General features: G+C 44.5%; 1 protein-coding gene across 1 annotated transcript; it reads right to left on the bottom strand.

The window, feature by feature from the left end:
- Positions 1–453: 453 nt before the first annotated feature.
- LOC124647364 (wall-associated receptor kinase-like 20) lies at positions 454–4,358 on the bottom strand. Its single transcript, XM_047187322.1, has 3 exons — positions 3,530–4,358; positions 3,381–3,443; positions 454–1,604 (listed from the first exon to the last, which is right to left on the bottom strand). Exons 1-3 carry the CDS (start codon positions 4,356–4,358, stop codon positions 538–540), a joined length of 1,959 nt encoding a protein of 652 aa, XP_047043278.1. The 3' UTR covers positions 454–537.
- Positions 4,359–15,196: the final 10,838 nt, after the last annotated feature.

Raw genomic sequence — 15,196 nt, 5'->3', positions numbered from 1 at the left:
AACTAGTAGGTTCCATTCAGTAGTCTTGTTGTGTCCTTTTTTGCTTTTATCTGTTTTCCCTGTGGTTGTTGTCACTTGTAACTTGTAAGGCCCAAAAATAAGTGGGGTGTAGACATAGGTTTGTAACGTAGGCCATGTTTTCCCTCCAAAAAAAAATGTAGGCCATGTTTTGATTTCCTTTTCAGGGGCGCAGGAACTAAATTGAAGTTTTTGCCAGGATGTTTTTTTTAAGAAACGGGAGATAAAACCCGGTCTGAATGGTTTGGATGCTTATTTAACTGATCGGAATGAAGAATGATAGAAGCCAGCGAATGAGTCATTTACGAATTCTAGTATAAAAAAATCTGACTTATGACGAATTGCAAAATCAGCTAGATGATGGTTAGACAGTCCCAAGTTCACGGTACTTTTGCTTTTTGCTAGTATCAGATCTAAAGAAAAACCTGCTCGTCAACCTAGGCCCTAGACGTTTCCATTAGGTTAACCAAATATAGGAAAAGATAGTAAGATACAGTGGCAGCATAACAAAAGCTGCATTCATAGATCATCGACAACGGCGGCCCCAGCCTCAATGTTGATGATGTACTCGATCTCATCGACGACCTCTTTCATGGACGGCCGGCTCTGCCGCCGCTCCTCGAGGCAACCGAGCGCCAGGAACCCAAGCGCCTTCATCGTGTCGAGCTCCAGCTGCGTGGCACAATTCTTCATCGCCGGGTCCGTCACATCCAAGAGTCGCTCCTCATCTGCTGCCCGCTGCACATGCACGGCGAGGTTCACATCGTCCTCGGCACGGGCAAAGTCGATGGCGCGCTTGGACGTGAGCAGCTCCAGCAGCACCACGCCGAAGCTGTACACATCGCTCTTGTCGGTGAGCTGGTAGTTCCGGTAATACTCCGGGTCAAGGTACCCCAGAGTCCCTTGAGCGCAGGTGGAGACGTGGCTCAACCCCGGCTCCGCCAGCCGGGAAAGCCCAAAGTCGGAGACCTTGCCGTCGAGGTTTTCGTCGAGGAGGATGTTGCTCGACTTGATGTCCCGGTGGTAGATGGGCGGCGACGCCGAGAAGTGCAGGTAGGAGATGCCCTCCGCCGTCTGGTGAGCAATGGCCAGGCGCCGCCGCCACGGGAGCGGCGGCTGGCTCATGCCGCCGTACAGGTGGTCGGCGAGCGTGCCGTTGGGGATGTACTCGTAGACCATGAGCGGCTGCTGGAGGTCGACGCAGCAGCCGAGGAGGCGGACGAGGCTGCGGTGGTTGACCTGTGACAGCACGCGCACCTCGTTCAGGATCTGGTCCGTGGACTTGGTGTTGCCGAGCTTGGCGCACTTGACGGCCACAAGGGTGCCGTCGGCGAACACGCCCTTGTAGACTTCACCGTAGCCGCCGACGCCGAGGAGGTTCACCCGGGAGAAGTTGGCCGTGGCACGATTCAGCTCTCGGCTGGTGAAGTTCTTGGCCGTGCGGCCGCTCAAATTGTTTGCGTTCAGGATCTCCTCGCGCTCCTTGGCCAGTGTCTCCCGGGCTACTCGGATGCGGCGCTGCCGCCGATACAGAAAAAGCCCTGCCGCAGTTACTAGCAGGGCACCGCCCAAGCCGCACACTATCCCTGCAGTTTGCAAATGCACTCGTGAGTTCTTCGATCGGATCCAATGATTTAACTCATTTCAGATTCCAGTTTTCTAAATTTTGTGCGGTCGGAGATTGGACATTTTGGTCGATCGAGTCTCAGAAGGCTGCCATGTATCCTAGTTCCCAATTTTGTTCCAACAGAGAGTCAATTCTGAATTATGAAACCTGCGCTATATGGCAGCCGCCATGACCGTTACTCAGAAGAACTCGACGGGGGACGGTAGGCCACCCGTTAACCACAACTGGGCAGCATATGTCGTCCACCGGAAAATCTGACCGCCCCGGCCGACAGCCATTACACACCGGTGTACAGTTCTGTTGATGGAAGATATCATAGAAATATTTTGATGTACGACTGAACTGAAAGTCTGAAACTAGTCAATGCTCCACTTTCTAAGAAAGCCACCAATGTGGACCTAGGTCATCGATGCTGATGTAAACCAACTTCTTCTAGCGAATAAGGATGACCTGTCGTGTCAAGGGAAACGGCTGGCCAACATTCTGCTCTATCCGAATCCAGTGTTACACCCTTTAGGAAAGAAAAAAATCCAAATCTGGTGCTATTCCTGAATTCCTTAGTGGAAGTCGAGCACAGTTCACAAGTAACAACACAATACGATACATATCTTGCACAGCAATTTCCATCATTATATAACATTAATTGTACACCATAAAAATGTTTTTTGTGGCCAATGTTCTTGCTCAAAACCAACTGAAGGGTTTTAACGGGTAGGAAATGGAACAATTGGTTACATTTTTGTCAGAGACTTATGATAATCCAGCTTTCTGATGAACCTGGTAAATTTATGTGGAAACTATCTCATACAACTATGTTTACTGTCAAATCTATATATGTATCTTGACTCGATAAATGATGTCATAAGATTCTTACGTAAGTACCTTTTAATGTTGAAAATACCGCTTAAGATTAAGATTTATGTGGTTCCTGAGCAACAAAATTTTGCTAACAAAAAACAATTTGACAAAGAGGAAGTGGAACAGATGTAAAAGATGTTGGTTTTGTGATTATGATGAGACGGTTGAACATTTGTTTCTCTCATGCCCTCTCATGCCATTTTGCTCGTTTAATATGGTGGATGATCTTCTTCACGTATAATATACCACCTCCAACCAATATCATGAATATGTTCGGGAAGTGGTTGAATAGGATTGATAAGATGACTAAAGCTAGAATTCACATTGGTGTTTCGGTTTTATGTTGGTCTATATGGACATGTAGAAATGATATGATCTTTAACGGAATAATGTGTACACATTTTTTGCAGGTTATTCGGTTGGCTATGCATTGGATCCTCATATGGTCCAACTTTCTCTTGGAGGATCAACGGAAACATATGGCTATTGACTGCAACCGGCTGTTGGAGGTTGCACACAATTTTTACTACCTAGCGATTGGATGGGGTCGCACTAGTAGAGTCCTAAATGCATGATCTTTTCATACTATTTTTATTTAGATGGTTATTACATACATATCTCAACCCTCTGTCATCCATTATTGTAAAGTACTAAATCTTGGAACTTTGTAATAAAAAAATTTGTGCATCATGATGCAAATTAAAGCTGTGGCCAAGCTCCCCATTTCGGAAGAAAAAAAGAAGTAACACAGTTTACAACTCCTACTTTTTTTTTGTTTGCGGGCATTTTACTACTCCTACTTCAGACATTCGTCTAAGCAGGTGAAATTAAAGACAGTGGATTTGCGAGTAACGATAAGAGTAATGAAGGTAGTCACCTGCGATGAGAGGCGCATGATTGGACCCCTTACAGTATCCGGCGCGCTGGCAATCAGAAAGATCTGCTCGAGACAAGGCACACAAATGAAAATCGAAACCAATCCAAGTTCAGTTGAGCAGTAGCATTACCAACGGTTAACCAACGTACTCTGCAGGCACACGCCGGCGAGGGGGTTCCAAACGAGCCCGGGTATGCAGAAGCAGCGCTTCAGCGCACTAGCGCCGGCGCCGGCACCGAGCGGGTCGTCAGAGCAAGTGGCGTTGCCCCCGTCCTCGCAATCGGCCTGCGTGCGGCAGAGCGGCTCCCTCGGCGTCGCCCACTGCAGCTCCAGGCCGAGGCGGTCACCCCACGTGGCCGGCGGCGCCGCGGGGTCGAGCCCCACGAAGCTGCTGTACGCGCTGCAGAGCTGCGGCGACACGCGGATCCTGTGCGACGTCGACGAGCCGCCCGCCACGAAGGTGCAGCAGAGCGGCAGCGGCGAGCAGGGCGAGCCCGTGGCGTTGGCGTAGACGTGGCAGAGCGAGCTGGACGAGCAGTTGAGCGGCGACTGCAGCAGCGCGACCGTGCAGTTCAGCAGCATGATAGTGTTCGACGAGCTCACGTTGAACGGCAGCGACGGGTCGAGCTGCACGCCGCCGCCACCGGCCGGCGCTCCCACCGACACGCAGCTGTCCTTGGACACCAGCGGCGCCGGGGAGACCACGAGCCGCTGCGCCGCCGGGGAGATGGAGGTGATCGGGTAGGAAGTGCCGTTGAGCGCGTCGAAGAAGAGCGTGGATGTGTTGGCCACGCACCGGACCTTGTACGCCGGGTCGCCGCACCCGTCCGCCGTGCTGAGCGGGTACGGCACCGATGTCGAGCCGCACGGGGTGCAAAGCCGGGCATGGCCGCCCAGCGGCAGCAGCATGACAATGGGGATGGCAACCTGGAAAAGGAAGAAGACGAGACGACCACCCACAAACGGTTTGCTCGCCATTGCTTCAAGCTTTGGTGACTCTGGGCCGTTGTCGTATGGGGACGTTGCCGGTTTGCGAACGATTTAGCAGCGGTAGAGTTGAATTGCACAGAACAAAATGTTTGACTTGCTTCCTTGGTACCGCCCTGACTTTCGGAAATCCAGTTTGCCTTGTTGGTTTAGATGCATCTATTGCCAGAAAAACATAATTTAAAATATCTAAAAATAAATAAAAACAATTTGTGGTGTATTTTTGTTAACCATGGTTACTGGAGATAACCGGTCAAATACCGCACGAGATTCTCAAACAAAATTTGAATTTCAAACTAAGAAGTATCTAAATATTTTAAAAATAAAATTTGAAGGGGGACGAAGTGAAAGATTCGGACAAATGAATTTAGGCATGGGATTGTAGAGGAGAGAGAACACATACGGTTTAGTTTGGACTAACGAATCAGTCCAAATTCAAACCAAATTCAAATGGAATGAGATTTTTTGGCCGATAAGTTCATCCGGTAACCAAATCTCTGATTTGCGCACATTCTATGCATGCACACAAAGCCGCGAATAAATATTATTTTTGTGGCATGTGCAAAAAATACATTTTTGTTGCTTCTTTTTTTACATAGGTCATGTATGATGATTTTTTCTACAAAACATTTGTGAGCTAACATAGGATGTCCGGATGCACACTAAGGCTACTCATAGTGGGAGTAACTTCACTAGTAACTAAGTGTCCAACTTACCAATTTTTTTATGTGGCAATGAGTTAATGAGGAGAGAGGAGGATAGAGTAGTACTACTTTGATGTTAATACCGTAACCACTATGAACGTAGTAACATAGAGTAGTAATATGTGTATGGGGAAATGCAGATTGGCTCTCGTGTGCCACACACCCCTATAGTTGGAAATTTTTTTATAAAAAGTTCAAAAAAATTAAACTTTTTTGGGAATCAAAGATGACCAGGTATTGTACTTGAAACAAAATATTTTCCTAGAAAATTACTTTTATTGTATCCTGGGTTAAAAAAAAGAAACTTGAAACGCACCATGACCGGATAGTATTCACTATATATTTATAATAATTTTGTCTTTTCTGCCCTGGAGAGCATGGGAATCATTTCGTTTCCAAACATATTTTTTACGAGTACAAACTTAATCATCCTTGGTTTCCAGGAAGATTCATATATTTTTTTAACTTTTTTAAATTACTATAACTTTTTTGGTCTATGGGGATGCGTTGCACCCGAGAGCCAAAATCCTCTTCTGCATGTGCATGTTACTACTCTATATTACTTCCCACTATGATTAGTCTAAGGTATTTTATTCAGCTTTTTTACATTTTCAAAATGAATTTAAAATTTATTTTTCCTGATAGGTCTATACCTATGAGGCAAAAGATACTATATGTATCCTTAGGTTGAATCTTTTAGATAAATAGATACACCAGACAACGCTTGGGGACGCATATTCGTTGTGTTTGCTTGCTGATCTGATGTATTGCTATGCGTGGGAGTTGATTCTTACCAATTTCAATGTCTTAAGTTTTCGGATTTTGCGATTGATCTATGATTATCGTTCTTCAACATGAAACCTTTTGTCACCACACTTTGCACACGATTGATCTATGATTATTGTAGATCAATCGCAAAATGAGTATCGTGGTTTTGCGAAATGATTATCATAGATCAATTGTAAAATCCAAAAACTTAAGACGGCGGTGATACTCATGAAACCTCTTGTCACCACACTTTGCACACGCGATGTCCATTTGATGCATTAACAAATACAAGAACAATAATAAGACATTCTAAACACTAGAACGATTCTAAATTAAAAGACAAACATATTACAATAGGTAGCATATTAAATATAAAACATCCCAATATAGTCGATAGCATGCATAATCAATATAAAACATCCTAATAAGGTAGGTAGTATGTATATTAGACATGAAATATCCGACTATTGATGCGCTAAGTACTTCCAAGTGTCCTCACTCTCATATCCCTCGGCCTCCTGCTCATGGTGCTGCTCGCGAATGGCGTAGTAACCCGTGACATGCTGGCAGTTGAGCACCTCCCCGTTTGGCTTAGCGGCAAGGATACACGCAACCTTAGTGGCTTACACTTGTCGCTCAACATGGCGGTGCTCCTCTTCTCGACCTTGGTGGCCACCCGAATACCTCTCGGTGTGAGTAACTGGGCGACATGTCGTTCCTTAGGGAAGGTGAGCAATGCCTATCCGGAAGCGTTGTGCCACCCTAAAGTCATTGGCGAGTGCCGTGATGGCGTGTATTTCACACGTTCGTTGGGCAACCCCAAAAGGAAGGTATGATGCGCACAGCAGCAAGTTTTCCCTCAGAAAGAAACCAAGGTTTATCGAACCAGGAGGAGCCAAGAAGCACGTTGAAGGTTGATGGCGGCGGGATGTAGTGCGGCGCAACACCAGGGATTCCGGCGCCAACGTGGAACCTGCACAACACAACCAAAGTACTTTGCCCCAACGAAACAGTGAGGTTGTCAATCTCACCGGCTTGCTGTAACAAAGGATTAACCGTATTGTATGGAAGATGATTGTTTGCAGAGAAAATAGTAAAAACAAGTATTGCAGCAGATTTGTATTTCAGTATTAAAGAATGGACCGGGGTCCACAGTTCACTAGAGGTGTCTCTCCCATAAGATAAAAGTATGTTGGGTGAACAAATTACAGTCGGGCAATTGACAAATAGAGAGGGCATAACAATGCACATACATGACATGATAAGTATAGTGAGATTTAATTGGGCATTACGACAAAGTACATAGACCGCCATCCAACCGCATCTATGCCTAAAAAGTCCACCTTCAGGTTATCATCCGAACCCCTCCAGGTATTAAGTTGCTAACAACAGACAATTGCATTAAGTATGGTGCGTAATGTAATCAACAACTACATCCTCGGACATAGCGCCAATGTTTTATCCCTAGGGGCAACAGCACAACACAACCTTAGAACTTTCATCATCATCGTCCCGGTGTCAATGCGAGGCATGAACCCACTATCGAGCATAAATACTCCCTCTTGGAGTTAAAAGTAAAAACTTGGCCGAGCCTCTACTAGAAACGGAGAGCATGCAAGATCATAAACAACACATATGTAATAACTTGATAATTAACATGACATAGTATTCTCTATCCATCGGATCCCGACAAACACAACATATAGAATTACGAGATAGATGATCTTGATCATGTTAGGCAGCTCACAAGATCCAACAATGAAGCACAATGAGGAGAAGACAACCATCTAGCTACTGCTATGGACCCATAGTCCAGGGGTGAACTACTCACTCATCACTCCGGAGGCGACCATGGCGGTGTAGAGTCCTCCGGGAGATGATTCCCCTCTCCGGCAGGGTGCCGGAGGCGATCTCCTGGATCCCCCGAGATGGGATCGGCGGCGGCGGCGTCTCTGGAAGGTTTTCCGTATCGTGGCTCTCGGTACTGGGGGTTTCGTCACGGAGGCTATTTGTAGGCGGAAGGGCAAGTCAAGAGGTGGCACGGGAGGCCCACACCATAGGCCGGCGCGGCCAGGGGTGGGGCCGCGCCGCCCTAGGGTTTGGCCACCCCGTGGCCCCTCTTCGTCTCTCCTTCGGACTTCTGGAAGCTTCGTGGAAAAATAGGCCCCTGGGCTTTGATTTCGTCCAATTCCGAGAATATTTCGTTACTAGGATTTCTGAAACCAAAAACAGCGAGAACAACGACAGCGGCACTTCGGCATCTTGTTAATAGGTTAGTTCCGGAAAATGCACGAATATGACATAAAGTGTGCATAAAACATGTAGGTATCATCAATAATATGGCATAGAACATAAGAAATTATCGATACGTCGGAGACGTATCAAGCATCCCCAAGCTTAGTTACTGCTCGTCCCGAGCAGGTAAAACGATAACAAAGATAATTTCTGAAGTGATATGCCATCATAACCTTGATCATACTATTTGTAAACATATGTAGTGGATGCAGCGATCATAACAATGGTGATGACATGAGTAAACAGGTGAATCATAAAGCAGAGACTTTTCATGAATAGTACTTCAAGACAAGTATTAATAAGTCTTGCATAAGAGTTAACTCATAAAGCAATAAATCAAAGTAAAGGTATTGAAACAACACAAAGGAAGATTAAGTTTCAGCGGTTGCTTTCAACTTGTAACATGTATATCTCATGGATAATAGTCAACATAGAGTAATATAACAAGTACAATATGCAAGTATGTAGGAATCAATGCACGGTTCACACAAGTGTTTGCTTCTTGAGGTGGAGAGAAATAGGTGAGCTCGACTCAACATAAAAGTAAAGAGAATGGTCCTTCAAAGAGGAAAGCATCGATTGCTATATTTGTGCTAGAGCTTTTATTTTGAAAACATGAAACAATTTTGTCAACGGTAGTAATAAAGCATATGAGTTATGAAAGTTATATCTTACAAGTTGCAAGTCTCATGCATAGTATGCTAATAGTGCCCGCACCTTGTCCTAATTAACTTGGACTACCGGATCTTTGCAATGCACATGTTTTAACCAAGTGTCACAATGGGGTACCTCCATGCCGCCTGTACAAAGGTCTAAGGAGAAAGCTCGCATTTTGGATTTCTCGCTTTTGATTATTCTCAACTTAGACATCCATACCGGGACAACATGGACAACGAGATAATGGACTCCTCTTTAATGCATAAGCATGTGGCAACAATTATTATTCTCATATGAGATTGAGGATATATGTCCAAACTGAAACTTCCACCATGAATCATGGCTTTAGTTAGCGGCCCAAAGTTCTTCTCTAACAATATGCATGCTCCAACCATGAAGGTGGTAGATCTCTCTTGCTTCGAGAGAAGACGGACATGCATAGCAACTCACATGATATCCAACAAAGAATAGTTGATGGCGTCCCCGAAACATGGTTATCGCTCAACAAGCAACTTAATAAGAGATAAAGTGCATAAGTACATATTCAATACCACAATAGTTTTTTAAGCTATTTGTCCCATGAGCTATATATTGCAAAGGTGAATGATGGAATTTTAAAGGTAGCACTCAAGCAATTTACTTTGGAATGGCGGATAAATACCATGTAGTAGGTAGGTATGGTGGACACAAATGGCATAGTGGTTGGCTCAAGGATTTTGGATGCATGAGAAGTATTCCCTCTCGATACAAGGTTTAGGCTAGCAAGGTTATTTGAAACAAACACAAGGATGAACGGTACATCAAAACTCACATAAAAGACATATGGTAAACATTATAAGACTCCATACCGTCTTCCTTGTTGTTCAAAACTCAATACTAGATGTTATCTAGACTCTAGAGAAACCAAATATGCAAACCAAATTAGCAAGCTCTAAGTATTTCTTCATTAATGGGTGCAAAGTATATGATGCAAGAGCTTAAACATGAGCACAACAATTGCCAAGTATCAAATTATCCAAGACATTTTAGAGTTACTACATGTAGCATTTTCCAATTCCAACCATATAACAATTTAACGAAGCAGAAACTTCGCCATGAATACTATGAGTAGAGCCTAAGGACATATTTGTCCATATGCAACAGCGGAGCGTGTCTCTCTCCCATAAATTGAATGCTAGGATCCATTTTATTCAAACAAAACAAAAAACAAAAAACAAACCGACGCTCCAAGCAAAGTACATAAGATGTGGCCGAATAAAAATATAGTTTCGGGGAGGAACTCGATAATGTTGTCGATGAAGAAGGGGATGCCTTGGGCATCCCCAAGCTTAGACGCTTGAGTCTTCTTAATATATGCAGGGGTGAACCACCGGGGCATCCCCAAGCTTAGAGCTTTCACTCTCCTTGATCATATTGCATCATACTCCTCTCTTGATCCTTGAAAACTTCCTCCACACCAAACTCGAAACAACTCATTAGAGGGTTAGTGCATAATAAAAATTCACATGTTCAGAGGTGACACAAACATTCTTAACACTTCTGGACATTGCATAAAGCTACTGGACATTAATGGATCAAAGAAATTCATCCAACATAGCAAAAGAGGCAATGCGAAATAAAAGACAGAATCTGTCAAAACAGAACAGTCCGTAAAGATGGATTTTATTAGGCCACCAGACTTGCTCAAACGAAAATGCTCAAATTGAATGAAAGTTGCGTACATATCTGTGGATCATGCTCGTAAATTGGCGTAATTTTCTGAGCTACCTACAGGGAGATAGACCCAGATTCGTGACAGCAAAGAATTCTGGAACTGCGCAGTAATCCAAATCTAGTACTTACTTCTCTATCAAAGACTTTACTTGGCACAACAAAACATAAAACTAAGATAAGGAGAGGTTGCTACAGTAGTAAACAACTTCCAAGACACAAATACAAAATAAAAATACTGGAGTAAAAACATGGGTTGTCTCCCATAAGCGCTTTTCTTTAACGCCTTTCAGCTAGGCGCAGAAAGTGTGTATCAAGTAACATCGAGAGATGAAGCATCAACATCATAACCAGCGGTGTTGGGAGTTTTATCAATTTTAGGCCTATAGTAATTCTTTGGTTTAGGCACCTTAGAGACATACATGAATTTTTGCTCCTTACCCACATAAGCTTTCTCATTAAATTTAAGAGAAGAAAAAGTTGAACCCAATTTTCCCATAGCTTCTTCAAGTTTACCAATTCTATGGGTTTGATTATCATGGATAGCACAAGTTTATAGAGTAGCAATTCTTTCGTTAATTTATCCTAGGATTTTATCAAGTTTATCAGTATTATCAAGTAATATTTCCAATTTAGTTTCAACACTACAATTTTTCTCTATGGTTTCCAATTTTTTCATAACATCCTCAAGGGAGGTTTCACTTTTAGTTTCATTAACAGGTGGTGTTCCAAATAAACTCTCAATAATGCAGCTAGCTTCTAAAGCGGGAGCACCTAGAAAGTTACCTCCCGCGAGACAATCAAGAACATATCTATTCCAGCTAGAGATACCAACATAAAAATTCCCGAGTAGAATAGTAGTGGAGTGTTTCTTAGTGCACCTATTATGGGCATCACTAATTCTATACCAAGCATCTTTTAAACATTCTCCCCCTTGTTGCTTAAATGAACGAACTTCAACTTCGGGATTACTCATTTTGACGATAGCAAATAAGGCAAACTAGATAAAGTAAATGCAAGTAAACTAATTTTTTTTATGTTTTCGATATAGCAAACAAGACAGTAAATAAAGTAAAACTAGCAACTAATTTTTTTTTTGTGTTTTGATATAAGTGCAGCAAACAAAGTAGTAAATAAAATAAAGCAAGACAAAAACAAAGTAAAGAGATTGAGAAGTGGAGACTCCCCTTGCAGCGTGTCTTGATCTCCCCGGCAACGGCGCCAGAAAATATGCTTGATGGCGTGTATTTCACACGTTCGTTGGGCAACCCCAAGAGGAAGGTATGATGCGCACAGCGGCAAGTTTTCCCTCGAAAGAAACCAAGGTTTATCGAACCGGGAGGAGCCAAGAAGCACGTTGAAGGTTGATGGCGGCGGGATGTAGTGCGGCGCAACACCGGGGATTCCGGCGCCAACGTGGAACCCGCACAACACAACCAAAGTACTTTGCCCCAACGAAACAGTGAGGTTGTCAATCTCACCGGCTTGCTGTAACAAAGGATTAACCGTATTGTGTGGAAGATGATTGTTTGCGGAGAAAATAGTAAAAACAAGTATTGCAGCAGATTTGTATTTCAGTATTAAAGAATGGACCGGGGTCCACGGTTCACTAGAGGTGTCTCTCCCATAAGATAAAAGTATGTTGGGTGAACAAATTACGGTCGGGCAATTGACAAATAGAGAGGGCATAACAATGCACATACATGACATGATAAGTATAGTGAGATTTAATTGGGCATTACGACAAAGTACATAGACCGCCATCCAACTGCATCTATGCCTAAAAAGTCCACCTTCGAAGTTATCATCCGAACCCCTCCAGTATTAAGTTGCTAACAACGGACAATTGCATTAAGTATGGTGCGTAATGTAATCAACAACTACATCCTCGGACATAGCGCCAATGTTTTATCCCTAGTGGCAACAGCACAACACAACCTTAGAACTTTCGTCACTCGTCCCAGGTGTCAATGCAGGCATGAACCCACTATCGAGCATAAATACTCCCTCTTGGAGTTAAAAGTAAAAACTTGCCGAGCCTCTACTAGAAACGGAGAGCATGCAAGATCATAAACAACACATATGTAATAACTTGATAATTAACATGACATAGTATTCTCTATCCATCGGATCCCGACAAACACAACATATAGAATTACGGATAGATGATCTTGATCATGTTAGGCAGCTCACAAGATCCAACAATGAAGCACAATGAGGAGAAGACAACCATCTAGCTACTGCTATGGACCCATAGTCCAGGGGTGAACTACTCACTCATCACTCCGGAGGCGACCATGGCGGTGTAGAGTCCTCCGGGAGATGATTCCCCTCTCCGGCAGGGTGCCGGAGGCGATCTCCTGGATCCCCCGAGATGGGATCGGCGGCGGCGGCGTCTCTGGAAGGTTTTCCGTATCGTGGCTCTCGGTACTGGGGGTTTCGTCACGGAGGCTATTTGTAGGCGGAAGGGCAAGTCAAGAGGCGGCACGGGGGGCCCACACCATAGGCCGGCGCGGCCAGGGGTGGGGCCGCGCCGCCCTAGGGTTTGGCCACCCCGTGGCCCCTCTTCGTCTCTCCTTCGGACTTCTGGAAGCTTCGTGGAAAAATAGGCCCCTGGGCTTTGATTTCGTCCAATTCCGAGAATATTTCGTTACTAGGATTTCTGAAACCAAAAACAGCAGAAAACAACAACTGGCACTTCGGCATCTTGTTAATAGGTTAGTTCCAGAAAATGCACGAATATGACATAAAGTGTGCATAAAACATGTAGGTATCATCAATAATATGGCATAGAACATAAGAAATTATCGATACGTCGGAGACGTATCATGCCGCCTCATCTAGGTTCATTCATGTGCCAAGGTAGTGCTTCTTGCTGACAACGATTGTCACTTCCTACATGGGCTTTTCGGTATTGTTCTTGTGAACACCAAAAAACTTCCACTCTGACATGGTACTGCAATGGCATAAATCAACTTAATAAATAGACCAACAATTTTATTTACCCTACATTTTTTTACCAACTACACTAACATTTATTTACCAACTATACTAACAATGTGCAATACACTAACTTCTAATAATTAGATGATCGACATACTATACTAACATAACTAGAGTTAGATGATCTAAAACAATTCCTACTACATTATATCTACACACCACACTAATATAACTAGCAACTACAATGTTTTATCTTACTATTTATCTAAACACTATACTAACATTTACACTAGCTAACAATACACTAATATTTTGCAAAAAAAAGGGGAGACAGTGTGGCACTCATCGGGGCGGCTGGCGGCTGGCGCGATGCGGAGAGGCGTAGATCGTCGGTGCGGCGGCGTGGGTACATGCGACGGAGACGGTGCGGGGCGGACGACAATGACGCAAGCTAGGCAGCGTGGATCGAGCAAGGGTGGGGGCGCTCAGCGGAGTGGATCGAGTGCTGGCGGCGGAGTGGATCGAGATGGGGAGAGAGAAAGAGCGGAAATGGGGGGGGGTGGTGAGTGCGGCGCGGAGATGGGTTGGAGCGAGTTGTGTAACCAGATCGCAGGGGCAGCCTAATACGAGATACACCGGTGGCGTGGTCAATTGGGCCATGCCACGAGCTTTTGGGGCGGGCCAGGCTACTAGGGATCACTAAATTGGTGGTGTCCCATTTTGCAGACACGCCGCTTGTAAGTAAATACTGGTGGTGTACCATTTTTCGGCACGCCACCGATATTTCGGCAACATACCGGTATTGTGGAACTTTAGATGTGCGCACTACTGTATTTTTGCCTATAAGCTATTTTCTACTAGTGGCGGTGCGAAACTGGCTATAGGTGTGGCAATATGGAACGCCAACGATTTCCCCGTTTCTCCTTCAGCTGCACCCAGTTATCGTTAATTGGAAAAGTGTTAATGGAGTAAGAGTAGCGAATTTGCACACTTTGCTCGAAACACTTGATTATGCTCCGGCATGCTTTGTCTACTTGTTCAAGGTGATGGCTCAAAAACTCTGCTTTAGGGACAAGGGCATCTCCAGCGGTGCGATGCAAACGGTCGCTCAACGACCGTTTTCGTCCGCCGTGATCGGAAATGCGTCTGGGGTCTGCTCTAACGGGCGACGCAAAGTGACCGGGCCGTCCGCGGAGACGTAAACCTGGCCCAAATATGCGCCAGGTTTGCGTCTCCGCGGATGCTCGGTGATGACCCACAAGTATAGGGGGTGTATCGTAGTATCTTCGATAAGTAAGAATGTCGATCCCAACGAGGAGCAGAAGGTGTTGACAAGCATTTTCGATGAAGGATTCACTGTAAATGCTCACAGACAAGTATTCAGGGGGTTTTGATGTAACAGATGAATAAAGTACAAGTAAGTAAAATGCGAGAGAAATAATTGCAGCGAGTGGCCCAATCCTTTTTAGCACAAAGGACAAGCCGGTTTGTTTACTTATAATGACCAAACGTTCTCGAGGACACACGGGATTTTAGTCTAGTGCTTTCGCTACATACAGCTGATTAATCTTCATTGTTTTGATAAGTGTTGTGTGGGTGAACCTGTGCTAATGTACCGCCCTTCCTAGGACTAATACATACTTGTGATTATACCCCTTGCAAGCATCCGCAACTACAAGAAAGTAATTAAGATAAATCTAACCACAGCCTTAAACTGCGAGATCCTGCGATCCCTCCTGCATCGATATACCA

This window comes from Lolium rigidum, chromosome 4 (assembly GCF_022539505.1).
Source record: "Lolium rigidum isolate FL_2022 chromosome 4, APGP_CSIRO_Lrig_0.1, whole genome shotgun sequence".
In the NCBI taxonomy this organism is placed as follows: Eukaryota; Viridiplantae; Streptophyta; class Magnoliopsida; order Poales; family Poaceae; genus Lolium; species Lolium rigidum.
The sequence above is the reverse complement of the archived record's forward strand: the minus strand, read 5'-3'. Positions and strand labels throughout refer to the sequence as shown.